The sequence below is a fragment of the Dermatophagoides pteronyssinus genome, unplaced genomic scaffold (genome assembly GCF_027571235.1).
Source record: "Dermatophagoides pteronyssinus isolate colony J.1.1.1.1 unplaced genomic scaffold, Derpt_VIB-CSIC_2022.12 sq0009, whole genome shotgun sequence".
NCBI lineage: Eukaryota > Metazoa > Arthropoda > Arachnida > Sarcoptiformes > Pyroglyphidae > Dermatophagoides > Dermatophagoides pteronyssinus.
In genome coordinates, this window is record NW_027461533.1 from 460,040 (window position 1) to 481,406 (window position 21,367).

The window sequence follows — 21,367 nt, forward strand, 5'->3', positions numbered from 1 at the left end:
ATTCGTTAAAACTAATTAGATAATTTATTGGTCACACGATTTATTTTTTCAAAAAGGTATTTTGAAGGTTCGAGAAGGTTCACCATTCTTCCCAATCATTACCAGATTTGTTGTTGTTGCTGCTGTTGGATTTGGGCATCGCTGATGATGATGATGATGATGAATTTCGTTTTTCATTATTTTGATAACTACCAGTATTATAACCACCATTACCAAAACCATTATCATTTGATGTTATAAATGAATCATTTGGATCGGCATATGATGATGAACGTTTATTAAACATCATTGATATATCTTGCCAACCACGACGACTTATATCGGCCATTCTTGATCCAATTCCAGTTACTTGACTTTGTATATCGTTGATGCTGATTCCATCTTTTAACTAAAATTGTGGGGAAAAAATGTTATCAAATTGAAAAATTTTTTTTTGAAAGCAAAAAAAATCATACTTTATCATTAACATTATCGCTTATTTCAGAAACTTTTTGTGTAGCTACATTCGATGCACGTGATAACATTCTTGTAGCGTTTGAAGTGAGATTCGAGAATGTCTGACCAAAAAAAAATGAAAAGAATCAAGAATTAATCAAAAAACTACTTTTTTCCCCAGAAAACTTACGGATGAAAATGTTCCCCAAGAATTTATGCCATAATCGGATTGAGATGATCTCATATTATAACCAAAACCAGAATATCCACCAAAATTTGGTCCACTATATTGAATATCAATTTTTCATAATCAAAATTTTTTTCCCGTGGTTATTATTAATAATCTCACCTTTGATAACTATTTTCTTCCCAATTTTCTTCAAATGCTCGTCCACCTGTTCCTGGATTTTGATTTTGATATGAATTATTCGTTGTAGATGATGATGATGATGAATTTGAAATTATCTTTTTTGGTATATAATTTTCAGCATTTGATGTTTCTATAGACCATTTTTCACCTTTAGCTTCAGTGGAAATCTTTTTAATTTGAAAAAAAATGTAAATCAGTTTCACATCGTTTAAAAAATCAATCAAAACATACTTTATCTCGATAAAGAGCTGCAGCACGTGTATTATATTTATCATTCAATGGCATAGTATCATCCCAATCATTTTGTTTACTAAAAAAATCTTTAGCTTTTTTATTACCGCCAACTTTCATTTTAGCTAATTCAATTTCTTTCCATTTATCCATAGTAATTGAACGTACAAAACTAAGATGTACACCAAGACTACGATGTTTACCCGAACATTCTAAACAAATCCAAATACCATAAGTAACGGATGCCCATTGTGGATTATGTGCATTACATTCAAAACAATACTTTGTGAAAAAAAAAGAAAATTAAAGCAAAACATTCGTTTTTTTAAAAAAAGAAGAAAATCTTACATTATTATCTTGTGTTGGTTTTAAATCCGATAAAATTCGACGAGTTTTTGGACTGGCCATTTTTTTTAGCCAAACAAACAAAAAAAAAATGGAATCAAAGGAAAGAAGATGATGAATTCTGCCACGTATTATCCACAAAAAAAGAAGGCAAGAGTATCAACAAACAACGATTCGAAATTAAATTTTTTCTCGAACAAATTTAAAAATTTTCATTTAAAAACAATAAAAATTTTTATAAAATAAATAATAATGGAAATTTCATTATCACGAATATGTAAACAATTTATAAATTATGTAAAAATCTATTATAAATCTATACTAAAATTGAATGTGAATTATAAATAAATTAAATACGGATATAATCATGATGTTTGATCATCATCATCATCATCATCATCGAGCATATTGATGAAAACATCATCATAATCAAAATACATACAACGTTAGTCGATATAGTCATGCCACACACAGTAAACACTGAAGAAGAAAGATATAGCCCTCTCTTTCCCACACACATCAAAGTGGGGTTGTGTCAAGTCAGTCCAATGCTCGGATCATTTCTTTTTTCTTTGGCCAACAATATAGAAAGAGAGAAAAACAACTGAGAGAAAACGGTAAAATAATAACGGTATTTAAACGAACAAAGTTGAACATCAAACGTTAAAATGTCATCGAAAAAACAACCATTAGTTTATTTGACACGTATTGAAAAATTCTCATCAGCTCATTGTTTATTTAATAAAGAATTTTCTAAAGAAAAAAATCTTGATATATTTGGTAAATGTACAAATATTCATGGACATAATTATACATTGGAAGTAACTGTAAAAGGATCAATAAATAATGAAACCGGTATGATTATGAATATAAATGATTTGAAAAAAATTATTGAAGATAATGTTTTAAATTTATTGGATCATAAATATATTGATAAGGATGTTGAATATTTTTCCGGTAGCAACAACAATGATAAATCATCATCGGCCATCATCAGTACAAGTGAAAATATTTGCCTGTTTATTTGGCAACAGATTGCAAAACATTTACCGAATCCAGTACAATTACATTGTATAAAATTACATGAAACAGATAAGAATAAAGTTAAATATTATGGTGAAACTATATGATAATTTGCGTGTTTGAAAAAGTTGTTGTTTCCAATGGCAACCAGAAAAACCAAAAGCAACAAAACAGCAAAACATTGTTTCGTTTCATTGAATGAAATCAACGTTCGACATTTTTGTAAATAATAATGGATAATAAAATTATCAAAGTTTATTGTCTGATTATTGGTTCGAATTCGGTTGGTAAAACTACATTGATCAACAAATTACAACAATCATCATTATCATCATTGAAAAATTATGATGATTATAATCTAACTACGCGAATTAATATCATAAGAAAATCATATGGATTAAGTAAAAATGAACCTGATAATAATGATAATGATAACAGTAAAAATCAAAATAAACGAATTGAAATTATTTATATTGAATTTCCGGGTAAAGAAATTTATCAAAATTTTCTACAAGAATTTTATCGAAAATCAGAAACATCATCAAATGATCGAATAATTATTGTTATCGGTCTGTTCGATATATCGAATCGTTCATCATTAACAATTGTTGAAAAATTATTCAATTCAACAACAACAAATAAAAATCCTCATACTAATCATAAACAATCAATTGGTTTCAATCGTATAATGGTTGCTAATAAAATTGATTTAATTGATAAACGTATAGTATCGTTTAATGAATGTCAAACAAAATCTAAACTATTAAAATGTCGTTATATTGAATGTACAATACGTAATGATCAAACAATGCAAGAATTGGAACAAATTATTTTAGATATTATTAAAAATGTTTAAACATTGTTTATTATAATTTTTGTTTTCAATCAAACTAACTAAATAAAATACATAGTAATTAAAAAAAAATAAAGATATGTTAATTCGGATAATCTCTCTTTCTTTCTTTTATCCTCATCATATCAGCTGATATGATCAAGCGAGTAATACAATAATGAGCTTGATGAAAGCCTTGAGTGATCGGATTCCCTTGGAGATGTAACAAAGCAACAACAACAAAAATACACAAACATGCCATAAACATCCAAATTGAACACGTCACTCTAATATATATCGATGATAAAATCAACAACCAACCAATTAATAATAGCAAATACACAACTCATAACAGAATTGTTTTGTTTGTTTTTTCGTCGTCGTCGTTTGTTGTAAAATTTGCAAACAAAATTGTTTTGTTTCCCATCGTGTATAAAATTGATTGCAATTAGAATCAATCGAATTGAATTTCATTATTTTCTTTTTCGTAAAAAAAAAGAATTCAAAGAATTGTTTTAAAAGAAAATGAGTGAAAAACTTCGAGATGATTTATTATTACCATCATCAACATCATTATCGACAACAAATACATCGATAAATGATTCATTACTTGTTGAAATGAATATGAATGATGATAATAATGATGATCATAATATTAATAATGATCATCAACAACATCATATTAAATGGAAATATCGTCCATCAACTGATTTATCATCCAAATCATCATCATCATCAACAATAACGGCTAATAATAATAATAAAAAAAAATCGAATAAAAAAATTTTAAAATATGTTTCATTGGTTACATTGACCATACAAAATGCATCATCAACATTGTTTATGCGTGCAGCAAAAACACAAAAAATACCATTCATTTCATCAACCGCTGTTATTATGACTGAATTGGTTAAATTAATAACATGTATTTTTATGGTATATCGTGATGAAGGTTTGATTATTTATTATTTTGATGATAATTTCGTTAATTCATGATATTAATGTTTTTTTTTACTTTTTCAATGAAAATAGGAATGAGTGTACGAAAAAGTTTATTGGTTATCAAAAAAATTGTAATCAATCAACCAATGGATACATTAAAAGTTGCTGTTCCAGCTATTATTTATTATGTACAAAATAATCTAATATATGTAGCTGCTGCAAATTTAGATCCAGCAACAAGTCAAGTTACATATCAATTAAAAATATTAACCACTGCATTGTTTTCGGTTTTAATTTTAAAAAGATCATTAGTAATATTTCAATGGTTTTCATTAATATTATTATTTATTGGTGTTGCATGTGTACAACTTTCACAAACTAAATCAACAACAAAACAATCACAAAGTCCACATGAACAAAGTACTTTGATTGGTTTTTTAGCTGTACTTAGTGCATGTGTATTATCTGGATTTGCTGGTGTTTATTTTGAAAAAATTTTAAAAAATACTTCACATATATCATTATGGATAAGAAATATACAATTAAGTGCTATTGCCATACCGATTGGATTGATTCAAGTTTGTATTACCGATTTGAATGAAATACAAAAAAATGGATTTTTTCATGGCTATACAATATTAACATTAACGGTGATATTTCTTAATGCACAAGGTGGCCTTTTAGTTGCTGTTGTTGTTAAATATGCTGATAATATTTTAAAAGGTTTTGCTACATCAATTTCAATTATCATATCATGTGTTGCATCAATTTATTTATTCAATTTTGTATTGACATTACAATTTTTTATTGGTGCTTCATTAGTAATTAGTTCGGTATTTTTATATAATAAACCGGATATGATTTCAATTGATTTGATTAATCGTTTAATGAAAATATTTACAATAAATAAAAAATAAATTCATCAAAAAAGAGAGATCACACCATTCAGTATCATTTCTTTTCTTTTTTAAAAACAAATTTTATTTTTCAAACAAACAAAAAAATTGTAATTTTTTATTTTACCTTTTTTTGTTGAATCAATATTTACAATTTTCACAAAAGAAAACATACTTTTTTTTTTTGATAACATTACATTTTTTTGAATAATAAATTTGATTTTCTATTTTTCTTTTTTTTCTCCTATTTGGTTTTTGTAAGACGAAAAAAAGCTGTGATTTTAAAAAATTAAAGAAAAAGGATAATTTCTAGCTAGAATAGGGTCAAGAATTGTTTTCTCGTTTGTTTGTTTGTCATTTCAATTTTACATGTCGTTCGCTTTTTGTTTTGACACAAATTGTTGAGTATATATAGATAAAATGCAGAAATATATGTTGCATAATTAAAATAGAAAAATTGAATTGACTGAACAGATTTTGTCTGTGTGTGTGAAAAAAAAGTGAGTGGATAAATTCAATTCGAAAAAAAAAGAAAACAGAAGACATCGAAGACATGGTTTTTTTCGGTTCAAAAACTACAACATTTTCCAACAGATGACTTAGATTCTGGTTTGGAAATGTTTATCTTATCTTGTTTATCAATCAAAATCTGTCCAACAGTTTGCTATTGTTTTTAATTAGAAAAATAAAGATTACAACCAGATAAGATTTAAAAAACAAATACCCCATTATTATATACGATTTTACCTTATTAAGAATAGCTTCAGCTAAATCTAAAAATGCACGATCAATATTAATATTAGCTTTGGCGCTTGTTTCCAAAAATCTTATACCATGTTCACGGGCAATTGCTTCACCACGTTCACGACTTACAATTCTTTTATCGGTCATATCGCATTTATTTCCTAAAATCATTTTTTCTACATCTTCGCTTGCATGCTAAAACAATGAAAACAAAAGAAAAAAGGTAATAGTAAAAACAAGGACAAATTAATTTAACAACTTACTTCATCAATATTACGAAGCCATTTGGCTATATTATCAAAGCTTTTAGCATTAGTTATATCATATACTAACATTATACCCATAGCACCACGATAATAACTAGTTGTAATAGTATGAAATCTTTCTTGACCAGCCGTATCCCTTTGTATCATCATTGAATATAAAAAAATAATAATGATAATTGAAATTATCATAATCAAATTAGACTACATACCATATTTGTAATTTTATTCTTTTTCCTTTTAAATCGATTGTTTTGATTTTAAAATCGATTCCTATTTGATTAAATAGAAAAAAAAACATTGTCAAAATAAACAAATAAAATTCATTATTTAAAAAAAAACAAACCTATCGTTGAAATAAATGTTGTTTGAAATGCATCATCACTAAAACGAAATAGAATACAAGTTTTTCCTACACCCGAATCACCAATCAATAATAATTTAAATAAAAGATCATAATTTTTTTTCGACATTTTTTGTTTTGTTTAAAAAATGGCTATATATTGATTTGTAATTAGTGGATTTATTTGAGTATATACGTTTATTATACAACAAAATATTTATCTTTATGATTGATAATATATAGCTAGCCGGTAATCAACGACAACAACCGAAAAAATATGATGAAAAGAATACAGCAAAAAAAAAAATCGTATGCCTTTGTCGTCGTCGTAGTCGTTGATGTTGATTTTGGCCAAGGGCAGATTGTCACAATATAAAATTTGCTGACAAAAAAAAAATTTGTCGAACAGAAAAAGTGAGTGAAGAAAAAATTGATTCGAATTTTTTTTTATAATAATAAAAATGTCATCAAAGAGGTTATCAAACACAAACAAACAAACAAATCAGAACATTATATAAATGTCGAATGTTGTTGTTTTTCAATTCAATCGATTTGTTTTAATTTAGAATTTTTTTTGTTTTGTTCACTTCTGTCGAATGTTTGGTTAGTTGTTTGTTGTTTTGGGTATAATTTTAACAAAGGAAAAAAAATTTCTTTCCTTTTTTTCACAATGATGATGAGTCAATCGAATGTTGGTTGTTACAAAAACTCACAATCGCGCGCTCTATCTTGAACGGAAAAAAAATAAAAATAAAAATATTATTATTACAACCAATATTGGACAATCAAATGATTGATGTTAATGATAATGCAGTGAGATTGAGGAGAAAGAGAGTTATAATAAAAAACATCTATTAATAAAAAAAAAAAAAAAAAAATTTTGTCAATGATAATATCAGCCCTGTTGCGAATATATTGTAAATGAGTGCACATATATGCAATGTGCAGACATACACCCAACACTCATATCATACAATAAAAGTTTATCATTTTTCTCGATTGCCTTGTTTATACATTGTTATGATGATTCGATTTTTACAAAAAAAAAAAACAAGAAATGGATTCAATTAATGGTAAGATTTTTGTTTTGATTTCTTTTTCGATTGAAAATGTTTTTTTAAAATGATTTTTTCTCTTTGTCCACCAAAGATTCATCAATCATGAATAATGAAAACAATACAACAACTACAAGCATAGAAACTGATATCTATTATAAAACATTATGTTCATCTGGATTATCATTTATAGCCAAACAACCACAACAAATTGAACAACGAAAACAGATTTTATTAGATAATAAACAAAAAATTGTTTATAGTAATTATGATTCATTTTTAAAATATTCTAATTTTACTAAACAAATTATTAATGATGTATGTATTTTGAATTTCCTATTCTTTCTAAAAACATTTTGATTGATTTTTTTTTGTTTTTCTTTTTAGTTTCAAACAATTGAAACATGTCTTGATCAACTAAACACCGGTATTCCAGAATTTAAAGATCAATGTATAAAATTTTCAAACAATACAAAACAAATATCAAATCGTTGGAATAATGTTTCAATTATGTTATCAAAATATCCACAATTGATTGAATTTATGGAAATACCACAATTATTAAACAATTGTATTCGAACATTTTATTATGATGATGCTATTTCGATTTGTAATTTTGTTTCGAAACTTTGTTCAAAACATTCAAAAGATGCTACCATATTTCAGAATATGCTTTATGAAGTTGATAAATGTAAAGATATTATGGTTACACAAATTATTCGTGAATTAAGTGGTAATATTTTATTACCTACTTGTATGAAAATGATTAAATATCTTCGTCAAATTGATCGTTTTAATGAAAATCAATTGCGTATAAATTTTCTAACTGTATGTATTACATGTATGAAAAATTCTGTTAAATAATGTTTCTTTTTTTCAGTGTAGAGACGTTTGGTTTCAATCAGAATTGAACCGAGAAATAGGAAATCAAAACTATTGTAAGTTTTTTTTTGCTATTGACTTATGAATATAAAACAAGATGTTTTTTCCCCGACTACAGCATTAAATCAAATTAATCGTGTAACAGAATCATTTCGAGTTAATATTTTTGATATTGTTACACAATATCAGGCTATATTTCCTGAATTGGATGAACTAAATGATAACAATAATCCAATACAATCGAAAATAATCAACAGTTGGTTATTGGTAAAAATTGAACAATATTTAAATATTTTACGTACAAATTTACAATCATGTGTTTCGATAAATTCAATTCTTTATATTGATACAATTATTGAAAATTGTTTCTATCTTGGTCTTTCGATGAACAAAATTGGTGCCGATATTCGTCCGGAATTGATTCTGATTTTTAATGATTTTCTTCAAAAACGATTCGAATATTGTGTACAAAAATCAACCCGGCAATTTTGTGATTCATTAAGTGATATTTTTGTTGGCAATATTTCTAATGAAGATATTCAAAATGATTTTGCGAAATCTTTGGAAAATTATCCCATTTTGAAAAAATATCAATCAAATCTTTTGGCTTTATTTCATGAAATTCGTAATAATATTCCATTGGCATTAATTTCAACATTTGTTCAAATATTAAATCAATCATTCACAACAATTATGATTGAATTAAAATCTTATATCAAGTATGTTGTCCATTTCTTAATTTAAAGAATTCATATAATCAATTTTCACTCATTATATTCCATTAGGAAACATGAATTTGGATTGAACAAGATTGAATTTCAAAATTATCTAAATTTTTGTCATCTATTTCGTCATCTATTACCACAATTAAATCAATCATTTCAAAAATTATGTCCAATTTCAATTGTTGGACAAAAAATTGGCCTAACTACTATTGAAATGAATCGAAATAATCTTTTTGAATCATATGAATTAGATTTTAAAACGCCAATTTTGGAAATTAATAATTTGATAAAAGATGTTTCAAATAAATTGAATACTGCAGGTTAATGTTTTGAACCAAACAAATAAAAAAATAAAAAAACTTTTTTTGTGTTTTGTTGAAAAATGATGCGCATACTCATATTTACACCCCACAAAAACTTACTGCATGCAGCAACAGCAGCAGTTGACGTAAACAGAAAAAAATAAAATTGTCTTCGTTTTTTTTTGGCTATAAAATCTACCCGAAAATCTTACCCGAAATGTTTATTTGCTAATATTTATCATCTTTCATTGATTCCATTTTACTTTGATGAAAAATCAACAAACAAACAAACAAAATGTTTTCCGAATATGCTTTGATCGATATTGGTGATATTTGTCATCAAAAATCAATTAGTGTTTTAAATAAATTACCTGATGTTAATGGACCACAATTGGTTACATCATTAATTAAACCATTAGTTAATAATTTAATTAATAATAAATCAAATAATAAACAAAATGAAAATTTCCTAAATTGTTTTCAAGATGATAAAGATGTACATTGGATAATGGAAGTAATTTGTTATGGTCTTAGTTTACCATTAGCCGATAATGAACAATATGAAGCTGTACGTGATTGTGTTAATATTTATTGTGAATGGTTACATTCATTATCACCAAGCCTTTCACAGGATAAATTCATTCCATATCCAATACGTAATGATCCAAATATTTATTGTCAAAAAATATTTGGTCATCTTTATAATACATTTCTACCACGTACATGGAATCAACAAACAATCAATATTGAACAAATTAATGATTTAATATCGAAACAGGCATTGATTTGTCATCGTATATTACGTTTATTGATTACAATTGCAAATAAATCTGATAATGTAATCAATGCAAAAACATGGGAACAATTACTTATATTTTTATTAGGTATTAATGAAAAACTATTAAAATCACCAACAGATAAAACTGATATTGGTACACAGATTGCTGATCGTGTTATTAGTACATTGTTTCAGGTAAGTCAATTCATTTTTCTTTGGTTAAATTAAAATGAATAAATCTTTTTCATTTTGGTCTCAAATTTTTTCCCATAAACAACAATAGGGTTGGTTAATATCTTGTGTATATTTTTTTCCATCACCATCATTTTGGCGTACATTTCAACAAGTTTGTATGAATTCAAGACATTGTCCAGCATTGATTGCACAATGGAATCGTGTTAACATTTGCCTTACGAAACGTTTAGTTTCAGTCCTATACAATCATGAATCAACTGTCCCGGTGGATAATAATTTCAATTTTAATTTTTCACAATATAATTCAATTGTTTTATTATTAAGTGAAAATGTACTTGAACAATGTTGGTATCGTTTTCTACATATTATTGGTAATCCAATTGATTTATGTTTTCCAAAAATCATATCTAAAATGGATCCCGAATGGAATATTAGTTTAATTTCGATATTACCATTTATATTTCATAAAGCTATTAAAGGATTATGTACATTAGTGGATATATTTCTTGGTAATCCAAACATTAATTTAAGTGATATTGAATATGAATTACCTAAATCATCAACTTATTCATCATCATCATCGCATACACCACCGGAAAAACGTAAAACAAATTCATCAATTTCAAAAAATGAAAAACATTCAAACAATCGTCAAAATCAAAGCAATAATCAACATCATATACAATCAAAAAATAATACTATTGATCAATATGTTCTGCCGACTATTGTATTACCATCATTATTACCGGGAAATTTTCATCAAAATCATATAAAATTATCATCAATTTTAGATATATTTGGTAAATGGCTTTTTCCAGCTGCATTTATCGGTTTGCCTAATATTTCTAATGATTTATTGGAAAAATCCATATCAAACAACAGTGATACATCATCATCATTGCAAGGACCAATAAAATTTGATCGAATGAGCATTCCTAATACCGATAATGATATAGAATTTTCAATGGATTTATTTGAAGCAGGACAGGCTGAAGCACTTGGTGCATTATGTCGTTTATTTTGTCTGAAAAAAGATGATGAAGATATTTCATTGATTCTAAGCAAACAAAATCATCCAGATTTTTCTAAACTTAAAAACTATTTAACCAGTTTCTATTTGGCTCTAAAATTTAATCTACAAAATATTAATCAAAATGAACAAACTAAAATACAAATATCAAGCAATATTCTTGTTAATTCAATATATTTATTTGATGTTGATCTTCCTGGATCAAAAATATTGATACCACATTTTTTTCGTTGTATGGAATCATTCTTAACACGTAAGGATAAAAATGATTCGGATATTATTATACGAAGAGCATGTATTAAAATTCTAATATCATTACTTTCATATCCAATTCATTATAAAAATTTACCAATCAAAGATGATTTAAGTGAAATAACGTGCAATACATTTATATCATTTTTCCCTCGATTAATTCTATTATTTATTAATGCACTTTATAATGAAACGGATCAGATTAATGTACAAATGATTTTGAATTCATTTTTATTCATAATTGAAGATTGTTTTAATTATCGTCAAGATTTGAATGGACAAACAATGATTGGAATACAAAATGAAATTAATATTGATACAAATGATTCGTTAGTGGTTAATTTAATGGAATTTTTCAATAAAACAAATTGTTTTTATTTACAAAACAATATGCAAGCACAAAAATTATCAATCAATTTGTTTCTATTGATAACATCATTTATATCGGATATTCTTTGTAAAAGTTCATTGAAAAATTCAAATTATAATATTTCATTAACGGCTATTGAAATTTTATTGGCAATGGGAAGAATTCGTTCGAAACCAAATTCACAACAACAACATAAACATAAATCAAAATTATTATGTAATAATAAATGTAGTTTATGTATACAACAGATTTGTTGTTTTATTGAAAATCAATGCTATAAAAAAGCAATGTTTCATTCAAAAGATATGCATACAACAATCGTTGCTGCATATCAATGTTTATCTATTTGGATAAATGAACATTATCATCTAGTTAATGATAAAGATTGTATTGAATTATTATTTAAACTTATTGAACTTGGAATATCTGGTTCAAAATCATCGAAAGATGATACGAAACAATTTAAATGTGAAAAATTAATCAAACCGGCATCACTCAGGGTTAGAGATGCGGCGGAATTATTTTTGGCCACTTTAATGAGTCAAATCAAAATGGATATCGAACCTAATGATAATAATATTATCCCGTGTGACATTAATGAAGCTAAAATAGCCGAACATATATTCAATATTCGTTCAACCGATTATTCATTTAATCAATTTCGTTATTTTATTGTTGAAAATTCATTATTAATATCAATATTGGATAAACAAGTTGGTCATGGTGAAACTGTTTGTATTATTCGTTCAGCATATGGAAAATATTGTTTTATTTTAAAACATCAACCAATATCAAATAGATATTTATTGAATATGGGCAATGAAATTAGTATATATAGAAGTTTGAATAAACAAGAACATTTGGTTAAAAAAAACGTTCATTTTAATTATTTTCCCGATTTTTATGATAAACATATTAATAGTCAGGCAAAATATGATAATATGATATTGAATATTGGTAAATATATTAATGAACAAGAAGAAATTAAAACGGATTATGAAACAATGTTAAATTTTTTGGAAAAAGTTGAACAAAATTTAAATTTTGAAAAAGCAAAATTAACAATAAATTTAATGAAAAAAGATATGAATGAAATACCAGCAACAAAAAATTTTGAAGCATATCGACCAATCCTATCACAATTTGAAAATTTTAATTTTGATTTCAAAACAACAATAGCAACAACAACAAACGGTCAACAACAACAACAACAACAAATTAAATCACGTTCATTATTATCATTGAATAATAATTCACAATCATTTATTGAACAATTGATGAAATTAGATATGATCAGTAATCGAATCAACGATATGGTAATGATATTTTATGTACCTAAAAATTTTCAAAATGAATCAGATATATTTACTGCAAATTCACAACAATATTATTCAAATGAAATATTTAAATATTTTCTTCAATCATTGGGTAATGAAATTACCTGTGAAACATTAATTTGTTCAAGTATTTTCTATTGGAATGATGCTCTACATGAATTGATTTTTGTTACACCGACCATCACCACCGCCACCACACAATCACCGCATGAATATCAAAAATTTTCAAATAATCAAAAATTATCATTAAATACTTTTATTATGGAAAATAATGATACTATTCGTACATTGTTTTTACAACGATCACAACAACAACATTCAACTAACCTAAATACTAATGGTTATACCGAAACGAATCGTTTACAAAGCCAAAATGAACGAATCAAAGAATTTCTATTCATGAATAATGGTTGTGATATAAAAGTATTTATATTATGGATTGAAAAAATGGATGATTTTGATCGATTACCATTCAACAGTAAGTTTATTTGTTCTGTTGATGATTTGTTTAAATAACTTTCTTCTTCTTTTTTTTGCGAAAGAAAATGTATACGAACAACATTCGAATGTTTCATCGGATAGCTCAGATAAACAGAATCTTATTTTTATCATTACTATACATCCATTGAAAAATGGATTATTTCGTGTACTAAATTTTATGCCAAATAGTAATACCAATAAGTAAGCAATTGAATAATCGGATAATCAAAACATTTTGCTTATAATTTTTTGCTACATTTTTTTTCAGATTCAACAATTATCCAACTATTGATCGAATGTTATTAAGTAAAACATTATTGGCATCTTATGTAAAACTTATTACATTGAATTTGTTTAGACGTCGACGTATGAATACTGAAAGGTAATAACAACAATTTTAAAACCAGATTCCTTGTTTTTTTTCCTAAGTTTTCTTTTTTCGTCGTTTGCTATATATAGCTTTCAATTTCCGCATGTAAAACGACGATTGAAAATCCAGGAAATGGCAAACAAATTTAAAATCTCTTCAACAACCAACGATCAAAAATTGGCATCCGAAATATTTAAATCAAAATTTTTATAAATTAATCAATCAATCAATCAATTTTTTTACAAAAAAAAAAGAAAAGAAATTACAATTCAAATTAATTATAATAATATGAGAAAAAAAATAATCATTTTTTTGCTTTACTTTTAGCTAAATTTTTAGCTTTAACCAATTCAACTAAATATTTATAACGTTTTATACAATCAGCCCTGGATCGATTTGGAATACATTCTGCAATTAGATTCCATCTTTCTGTACCTAAATTTGATGGATATGTTTTCATTGCTTGTTCCAGCAATTGTTGTTCTTCGTTTGTCCATGGATTATCATTTACTTCTAATATTGAACTTGGAGCTATTAGAAATATGGAAAAGAAAATGATGATTATGTAAAGGGGTGAAAGGGTTAAAAAAAATTTCTTACCATCATATCGTTGACTTGGTGCAGATTCTTGAGCAACATTAACATTTTGTGTAGCATGAATTTCAAGTTTTTTGAATGCATTTTTATTAGCTTCTTCTTTAAGATCTTGTTGTTGTTCATCTAGAATTTTTTTAGAATGAAAATGAAAAAAACTGATTGAAAATTCAAAGAAGAAGAAAAAAACTTACTTGATTTTTGTAAATCTTTAGCTTTTTCCAGAACATCACGATGATTACGAACAATATTCGAATCGGTTTTATCATTTATATAATTGGCAATTACTGTCCAACGATTTGGTGTACCAGCTGGAAATAATTTAACAGCTTTTATCAATATTTGAACATCATCATAAGACCAATGTTTTTTCGTTGAAGTGGTTGTCGGGCCAGTTGTTGAACCAGTTCCACTTAAAGCTGAATTATTATTATTTTTTGCCAATTCCAAACGTTCTTCTTCCAATTTTTTATTCATTTTTTCAATTTCCAAAAGAAAATAATTCTTTTTAGCTTCTCGTTTATCAATGGATTCTAAATGTTTACGAAATTCTATTATTTGTTCTAATGTTAATAATTTGGTCATTTTATCACATTCTTTCATATGTTCAATTTTTATTGATTGATCATTAGCAAAATAATTTTCTTTTTCCAAAAATGTTTCCAACATTTTTATTTCTTTTTTAGTCTTTTTTTTCATCATTTCTTTTTGTTTACGTTCTTCATCACGTTTTTGTCGTTCTTCATTTTCTTTACGTTTTTTTTCAGCCATTTCTTGTTCCTCTTTTTCACGTTGAATTCTTTCCTCTTCTTCTTTTCTTGCTTTAATACTTGCTTGTTTAGCTTGTTTTTGTTCTTGTCGTCGTTTTTTTTCATCTTCTTTAAATCTTGAAACACGTGGATCACATTGATATGCATTATCAACTAATTGTCTAATACGTTGCATTTCTTCTTTTTTTCTTTGTGCACGTGCTATTTTATTCTGTTTATCCAGATATCTACGTTCTTCACGATTTTCACCTTTTTCTTTTTCTTCTTCATCCAAATAAGAATATTCACGCCATGATTCAAAATTATACCAAAATGAATAAAAATCATTTATTTCTTCATATGTTGAATTTTGATTACCCAATAATGGTACTGGTTTTTTCAATGACCAACGAGCATTCAATTCAAATACTGGTGTAAATATATCGAAAAATCTATTCTTATTATATGTGGTTGGATTTGGAATCGTGTTATCGAATGTTGGATCAACACTATCATATGAACGACGTTTAGCCGGATCACTTAAAATTTCATATGCTTTTGTAATACAGGAAAAATAATGACAATTTAAATCAATATTTTGTCCTTGTTTATCCGGATGATGTCGTAAAACAATTCGTCGATCTTTTTAGGAAGGAAAGAAAAAAATTCAGAATTTAATGACAGCTTCGAAAGTATATACTTACATGATTTTTTAATTTGACTTTCACTAGCATTGATTCGTTTTTTACTAAGTGCCAATACTCTATAATGATCTTGATCTTTCCATTCTTTTGGATCTAAATTTTTCAAATAATTATCACATGAAACATCATCATCATAACCATTATCCGAATTATCATCATCATCATCATCATTGATTCCATTCACATCAACATCATTGATTACATTATCATCATTGTCTTCGGTTTTTTGTTCAGTAATTTCAATTAATCCTAATTTTTGTAATAAATTATTCATCCATACTGTATGTGATTCATAAACAACAAGTGATTTGTTTGCTATACCGGGAGATTTAGAAAAAAAGAAAAAATTCAAATTTTTTTAAAATTAGACATTAAAACATTGAGATTTTTCAATACATACCGTCATTATTTTTCGATGAATTCATTGTGGCCAACAACAAAAATCAATCAACAATAAATATTTGTAAAAATTCTTCAGATTAAAAAATAATGAAAAAAAAATAATTTCCTAATATGTTACAGGCATGCAGAAAAAAAAACATGGCATTAAAACAACACTCAGGTGAAATTTCCACATTGCATTTTTTTTTTATATCACAATTCGAAACGTATATTATGAATGTATCCGTATAGAATCTTTAATCGAACTCCAAGAATTTTTTATTACCATCATCATTGTTGATTTAAAAAAAATCCATTTTGGAACACCACATCATTTTTGTTTCATCATGTTATGGCAACGATTTTTAAATCTTGGGCCATTTGCTCATTCATTAATTTCATTTTTTATACATATTTTTCTTATTTTATTCTGTGAAATTCAAGATAGCTATTTAGATGTTAAATACACTGATATTGATTATGTTGTTTTTACTGATGGTGCTCAGGCGATATTGAATGGTTCAACACCATTCCAAAGACCAACATATCGTTATACACCGATTTTAGCATTATTAATGACACCGAATATTCTTTGGTTTGCTCAATTTGGAAAATTATTATTCTCAATATTTGATATAATTGTTGGCATTCTAATCTACAATATAATGGATCGAAAATATTGTCGACATTATTTATTGTGGCTTTATAATCCATTAACTTTGATAATTAGTACAAGAGGAAGTTCCGAATCATTAATCTGTACATTAGTTTTATTAGTCATTTTTTGTTTCAATAAAAAACGTTACATATTGACCGGATTATGTTTTGGTTTTGTAATTCATTTTAAAATCTATCCGATAATCTATGCTTCAACATTTTATCTAGCATTATCCGAACGAAAATCATCTTTATTCGGTTCATTGTTACCAAATTCTTCGAAAATAATGTTCCTCATATCTACTTTGATCGGTTTAATAATTCCTACCTATTTATCTTATTTATCATGTGGATCAATCTATTTGGACGAAGCATGGTTATATCATTTTTATCGACAAGATTTTCAACATAATTTTAGTCCATATTTTTACCTTTTTCAATTATTTGATGATATTAAAACACAGAAAATTATCGGACTGATGGCTTTTCTACCACAAATGTTATTGGCAACAATAATAGTACCAATTTATTATAATCAACGTACAACTAAATCAATCAATTTAAAATCAAACATTTGTATGGCATTATTTTTACAGACTTATCTATTTGTTACACTGAACAAAGTAATTACAGCACAATATTTCGAATGGTATATGTGTTTATTACCATTTATTGTTCCATTTTTGAAAATATCATGGAAAAAATGGTTCAATATTTTTTGATATGGTCATTTGCCATTCTTCAATGGCTTTTATTTGCTTATCTATTTGAATTTCGTAAATGGAATATTCTTAATTTACTTTGTCATTCTAGTATCATTTTTGTATTGATAAATATTTGTATTATAATTTATTTACATTCCAATTTTATTGATGATCAAAAATTATTAAGAAAATACAAATAAATAAATAAATTTGATAACATTCGAATGTTGAACATAACGTCATTTTTGAATTTTTTATTTTCGAACGTTCGAAAATATCCGTTGTGTGATCCGTTCGATTATTTATCATTCGGTTGAAAATTTTCGCCAAAAACATTGAATCCGAAATGGCTTTGAAACAACTTCAAAAATCGAGTCAACTTCAAACTCAAATTGAAACTCAATCAGAAAGTGTATGGTTAATATTTTTTTTACTAAAAACAATATTTTGTACTTTTTTTGTTTTTTACAGGAAGTTGAAAACTGGTATCATGATATAGACCAACTTCATGAATATGGAATTGTAATTATAAATAAATTTTTACTGAATAACTGATTATAAATTATTTTTTTCTTATTTTAAGAACGCTCTTGATACGAAAAAGCTGAAAGCAGCTGGAATTTGTACCATCAAAGGAATCAATATGCATATGAAGAAAAAGTTAATTCAAATCAAAGGATTGAGTGAAGCTAAAGTCGATAAAATCAAAGAAGCTGCTGCAAAAATCTGTAACGAATTTACTTTTATGACTGCAACACAATTCCGTGAAAAAAGAAAAATGGTTTTCAAAGTATCGACTGGTTGTCAAGAATTTGAGTATGATAACTTTTTTTCATGATGATATTATTTTATTCAGATCAATAATGGTGAAAATCATTTAGCACTCTTTTAGGTGGCGGTATCGAAAGTATGGCTATCACAGAAGCGTTTGGTGAATTTCGTTGTGGAAAAACACAACTATCTCATACTCTTTGCAGTAAGTGATTCAATATGAATATGAAGATTTTAATTTAGTCTTTTAGTAACATGTCAAGTTACATCGGATAATTATCGTGGTGGAAAAGCTATTTTCATTGATACTGAGAATACATTTCGTCCAAATCGACTTAGGTAATTTTTCATTTAAGATTTATGGGGAATAATCATTTTTTCATTTTCAGACAAATTGCAGAACGATTCAAGTTGGACTTGGAGGCCGCACTGGAAAATGTTTTATATATTCGGGCATATACAAGTGAACATCAACATGAAATTCTTGGTATGATAATTCTTGATATACGATTGAATTATGAACAATGATTGATTTTTTTCAGATGCTGTTGCTGCAAAATTTCATGAAGAAATCGGTGTTTATAAATTGCTTGTAGTCGATTCATTGATGGCACTTTTTCGTGTCGATTATAGTGGTCGTGGTGAACTTGCTGATCGGCAACAAAAATTGGGTCAATATCTGTCCAAATTACAGAAACTAGCCGAAGAATATAACATAGCTATATTTATCACCAATCAAATGACAGCTGATCCTGGTTCGACAATGTCATTTCAGGCAGATCCAAAAAAGCCAATCGGTGGTCACATTTTAGCTCATGCTTCTACAGTTCGATTGAGTTTGAAAAAAGGTCGTGGTGATACAAGAGTCGTGAAAATATATGATAGTCCTGATTTAGCCGAGAGTGAAGCTACATTCGCTATCACGGATGGTGGAATAGCTGATGCTAAAGAATGAAATTCATTTTTTCGCGAATGGTGAGCGCGTTTCGATGAATTTTGAAATCTTTCCCATCCATAAAATCCAGTACACATATAAAATTCAGCCAAATTACACGTTTCAAAACAATGAGTTTTCAACAATTGAAATTTTTTCAAAATAAATTTAATTAAAATGAAATTATGGATCGATCCTCTTTTCTTTCTAAATTGGATATTTTTCCTAAGATCGATTCTTGTTTTACAAGATCATCAGTGGCCGGTGGTACTGGTTAGTTTTAGTTTTTTTTTAATTTTTTTCATCAATTTTGATAATGAAAATTTTCTTATTTTCTAGTCTCAATTTTCACCTATATTTTCATCATTATAGTATTATTTTTTGAAGTTTTTGATTATCTTGATTCGGATGTCATCTATAATCATTCAGTCGATACAGTATTTGATAAGTAAATAATGCTTAAACCCTGTTTTGTTTGTTGTTTTTGTGACTGAATTTTATTTATCAAAGGAAATTGAACATAAATGTAGACATAACAGTGGCAACACCTTGTTCAAGTAAATATTAACCCGTTTCTTTAAGGATTTAAAAAAAATATAAATTCTTTTTAAAAAAAATAATAGACGTCGGTGCCGATGTCATGGATTCGACTAACAAACATAGTATGTACAATTATGGTCATCTTAAAGAAAGTGGAACAAATTTTCAATTATCCGGTATCGAATTAAATCAATGGAATGAAATGAAAAAACTAAGTCGTTTTATTCGTGATGAACATCATAATATACATCGAATGATTTGGAAACCATATACACTTTCCTCGTCATCATCATCATCATCGAATAATAATGACAATAATGACGAAAACAATGATGATAATAATTTCAATAATAACAATCAATTTCCATTATTTAGATTTCGTAAAGAATCTATTGATGGAAATTTTGATTCATGTCGACTTTATGGTACATTGATTGTAAATAAAGTTTCTGGAAATTTTCATATTGCTGCTGGTAAATATCTACCATTACCAATTGGACATGCTCATTTATCTTTGATTGATTATGAAAAATGTAAGTATTTTTATTGATTTTGATATTTTTTTCAAAAAAAAACTTGATTCAATCAATGAAAAAATTTTTAGCCGTGAATTTTTCACATCGTATTGAAAAATTTTCTTTTGGTGATATGGTCAATACTGTCAATACGTTAGATGGCGTTGAAAAGATTACTCATTCAAGTTAGTCAGATTTTTTTTCTTTTGAATCGATTTTCTCAAACTTTGATAATTTTATTTTCGTTTTATTTTAGATTATCATCTTTATCAATATTATCTAAAAGTTGTCCTAACAAATGTTAAAACATTTTCATATAAAGGTGAAACCTATCAATATTCAGTAACCGAACGTGATATAATTGTTAATCATGAAGCTGGATTACATGGTGTACCGGGGATTTATTTCAAATATGAAATTGAAGGCTTAAAAATTGATGTAATTGAAAATAATTTACCAATTTGGAAATTTTTAGTACGTCTTTGTGCTATTGTCGGTGGAATTTTCGAATTATCCATTATGTTTAATCAATTAATTACAAATTGTATTGATGTTATTAATTCTAAATATCGTAATTATAATAGAATAATTGATTTTCAATAAATAAATACAAATTGA

General features: G+C 26.5%; 9 protein-coding genes across 10 annotated transcripts; 6 read left to right on the plus strand and 3 right to left on the minus strand.

Moving 5' to 3' along the window:
* Position 1: 1 nt before the first annotated feature.
* Positions 2–1,587, minus strand: ArfGAP1 (ADP-ribosylation factor GTPase-activating protein 1). The gene is made up of 6 exons (XM_027349477.2): positions 1,385–1,587; positions 1,037–1,318; positions 785–972; positions 626–719; positions 456–557; positions 2–388 (listed from the first exon to the last, which is right to left on the minus strand). The coding sequence occupies exons 1-6, from the start codon at positions 1,442–1,444 to the stop codon at positions 80–82; spliced, it is 1,035 nt and encodes a 344-aa protein (XP_027205278.2). The 5' UTR covers positions 1,445–1,587; the 3' UTR covers positions 2–79.
* A 65-nt stretch (positions 1,588–1,652) lies between these two features.
* On the plus strand, positions 1,653–2,648 carry pr (6-pyruvoyl tetrahydrobiopterin synthase purple). The gene has a single exon (XM_027349482.2). The coding sequence runs from the start codon at positions 2,050–2,052 to the stop codon at positions 2,509–2,511; it is 462 nt and encodes a 153-aa protein (XP_027205283.2). The 5' UTR covers positions 1,653–2,049; the 3' UTR covers positions 2,512–2,648.
* LOC113798893 (uncharacterized) lies at positions 2,637–3,267 on the plus strand. Its single transcript, XM_075821183.1, has one exon. It carries the CDS (start codon positions 2,637–2,639, stop codon positions 3,258–3,260), a length of 624 nt encoding a protein of 207 aa, XP_075677298.1. The 3' UTR covers positions 3,261–3,267.
* Positions 3,268–3,761: 494 nt separating this feature from the next.
* On the plus strand, positions 3,762–5,560 carry LOC113798889 (UDP-N-acetylglucosamine transporter-like). The gene is made up of 2 exons (XM_027349475.2): positions 3,762–4,188; positions 4,269–5,560. Exons 1-2 carry the CDS (start codon positions 3,762–3,764, stop codon positions 5,093–5,095), a joined length of 1,254 nt encoding a protein of 417 aa, XP_027205276.2. The 3' UTR covers positions 5,096–5,560.
* A 7-nt stretch (positions 5,561–5,567) lies between these two features.
* Positions 5,568–6,562, minus strand: Rab10 (RAS oncogene family member Rab10). The gene is made up of 5 exons (XM_027349481.2): positions 6,428–6,562; positions 6,294–6,354; positions 6,082–6,220; positions 5,822–6,013; positions 5,568–5,738 (listed from the first exon to the last, which is right to left on the minus strand). Exons 1-5 carry the CDS (start codon positions 6,552–6,554, stop codon positions 5,643–5,645), a joined length of 615 nt encoding a protein of 204 aa, XP_027205282.1. The 5' UTR covers positions 6,555–6,562; the 3' UTR covers positions 5,568–5,642.
* Positions 6,563–7,343: 781 nt separating this feature from the next.
* On the plus strand, positions 7,344–21,367 carry LOC113798901 (endoplasmic reticulum-Golgi intermediate compartment protein 2-like). Of its 2 annotated transcripts, XM_027349496.2 has the most exons (8): positions 7,344–7,497; positions 7,574–7,797; positions 7,867–8,307; positions 8,360–8,417; positions 8,480–9,080; positions 9,147–9,377; positions 20,206–20,251; positions 20,318–20,420. In XM_027349496.2, exons 1-7 carry the CDS (start codon positions 7,482–7,484, stop codon positions 20,210–20,212), a joined length of 1,578 nt encoding a protein of 525 aa, XP_027205297.2. In that variant the 5' UTR covers positions 7,344–7,481; the 3' UTR covers positions 20,213–20,251; positions 20,318–20,420. The 2 variants fall into 2 exon arrangements, with proteins under 2 accessions (XP_027205297.2, XP_027205288.2); XM_027349487.2 differs by lacking the exons at positions 7,344–7,497; positions 7,574–7,797; positions 7,867–8,307; ... (1 more) ...; positions 8,480–9,080; positions 9,147–9,377 and adding exons at positions 19,790–19,967; positions 20,034–20,142; positions 20,839–20,934; positions 21,006–21,367 and having other exon boundaries at positions 20,205–20,251; positions 20,318–20,767.
* Positions 9,461–14,488, plus strand: LOC113798897 (ral GTPase-activating protein subunit beta). The gene is made up of 5 exons (XM_027349484.2): positions 9,461–10,361; positions 10,450–13,828; positions 13,893–14,031; positions 14,099–14,212; positions 14,290–14,488. The coding sequence occupies exons 1-5, from the start codon at positions 9,684–9,686 to the stop codon at positions 14,411–14,413; spliced, it is 4,434 nt and encodes a 1,477-aa protein (XP_027205285.2). The 5' UTR covers positions 9,461–9,683; the 3' UTR covers positions 14,414–14,488.
* Positions 14,393–16,785, minus strand: LOC113798900 (dnaJ homolog subfamily C member 2-like). The gene is made up of 5 exons (XM_027349486.2): positions 16,648–16,785; positions 16,248–16,562; positions 14,989–16,185; positions 14,801–14,920; positions 14,393–14,731 (listed from the first exon to the last, which is right to left on the minus strand). The coding sequence occupies exons 1-5, from the start codon at positions 16,670–16,672 to the stop codon at positions 14,505–14,507; spliced, it is 1,884 nt and encodes a 627-aa protein (XP_027205287.2). The 5' UTR covers positions 16,673–16,785; the 3' UTR covers positions 14,393–14,504.
* LOC113798898 (uncharacterized) lies at positions 16,901–19,877 on the plus strand. Its single transcript, XM_075821187.1, is given in 7 exon segments — positions 16,901–17,999; positions 18,002–18,153; positions 18,573–18,805; positions 18,871–18,965; positions 19,012–19,099; positions 19,150–19,247; positions 19,303–19,877. Coding segments are annotated over 7 exon segments (2,103 nt in total). The 5' UTR covers positions 16,901–16,975; the 3' UTR covers positions 19,716–19,877.

Coding starts and splice junctions, on each gene's coding strand:
- pr (XM_027349482.2), top strand. CDS start 2,050: ATGTCATCGAAAAAACAACCATTAGTTTATTTGACACGTATTGAAAAA.
- Rab10 (XM_027349481.2), bottom strand. CDS start 6,554: ATGTCGAAAAAAAATTATGATCTTTTATTTAAATTATTATTGATTGGT. Junction 6,014..6,081: donor GGCTTCGTAATATTGATGAA/GTAAGTTGTTAA, acceptor TCATTGTTTTAG/CATGCAAGCGAAGATGTAGA. Junction 5,739..5,821: donor CTGAAGCTATTCTTAATAAG/GTAAAATCGTAT, acceptor TAAAAACAATAG/CAAACTGTTGGACAGATTTT.
- ArfGAP1 (XM_027349477.2), bottom strand. CDS start 1,444: ATGGCCAGTCCAAAAACTCGTCGAATTTTATCGGATTTAAAACCAACA. Junction 558..625: donor CTTGGGGAACATTTTCATCC/GTAAGTTTTCTG, acceptor TTTTTTGGTCAG/ACATTCTCGAATCTCACTTC. Junction 389..455: donor GCGATAATGTTAATGATAAA/GTATGATTTTTT, acceptor CCACAATTTTAG/TTAAAAGATGGAATCAGCAT.
- LOC113798897 (XM_027349484.2), top strand. CDS start 9,684: ATGTTTTCCGAATATGCTTTGATCGATATTGGTGATATTTGTCATCAA. Junction 14,032..14,098: donor CCAAATAGTAATACCAATAA/GTAAGCAATTGA, acceptor ATTTTTTTTCAG/ATTCAACAATTATCCAACTA. Junction 14,213..14,289: donor CGACGTATGAATACTGAAAG/GTAATAACAACA, acceptor TGCTATATATAG/CTTTCAATTTCCGCATGTAA.
- LOC113798900 (XM_027349486.2), bottom strand. CDS start 16,672: ATGAATTCATCGAAAAATAATGACG. Junction 16,563..16,647: donor TTCATCGAAAAATAATGACG/GTATGTATTGAA, acceptor CTCCCGGTATAG/CAAACAAATCACTTGTTGTT. Junction 16,186..16,247: donor AAGTCAAATTAAAAAATCAT/GTAAGTATATAC, acceptor CTTCCTAAAAAG/ATCGACGAATTGTTTTACGA.
- LOC113798889 (XM_027349475.2), top strand. CDS start 3,762: ATGAGTGAAAAACTTCGAGATGATTTATTATTACCATCATCAACATCA. Junction 4,189..4,268: donor TATGGTATATCGTGATGAAG/GTTTGATTATTT, acceptor CAATGAAAATAG/GAATGAGTGTACGAAAAAGT.
- LOC113798893 (XM_075821183.1), top strand. CDS start 2,637: ATGGATAATAAAATTATCAAAGTTTATTGTCTGATTATTGGTTCGAAT.
- LOC113798901 (XM_027349496.2), top strand. Junction 8,418..8,479: donor AATAGGAAATCAAAACTATT/GTAAGTTTTTTT, acceptor CCCCGACTACAG/CATTAAATCAAATTAATCGT. Junction 9,081..9,146: donor GAATTAAAATCTTATATCAA/GTATGTTGTCCA, acceptor ATATTCCATTAG/GAAACATGAATTTGGATTGA.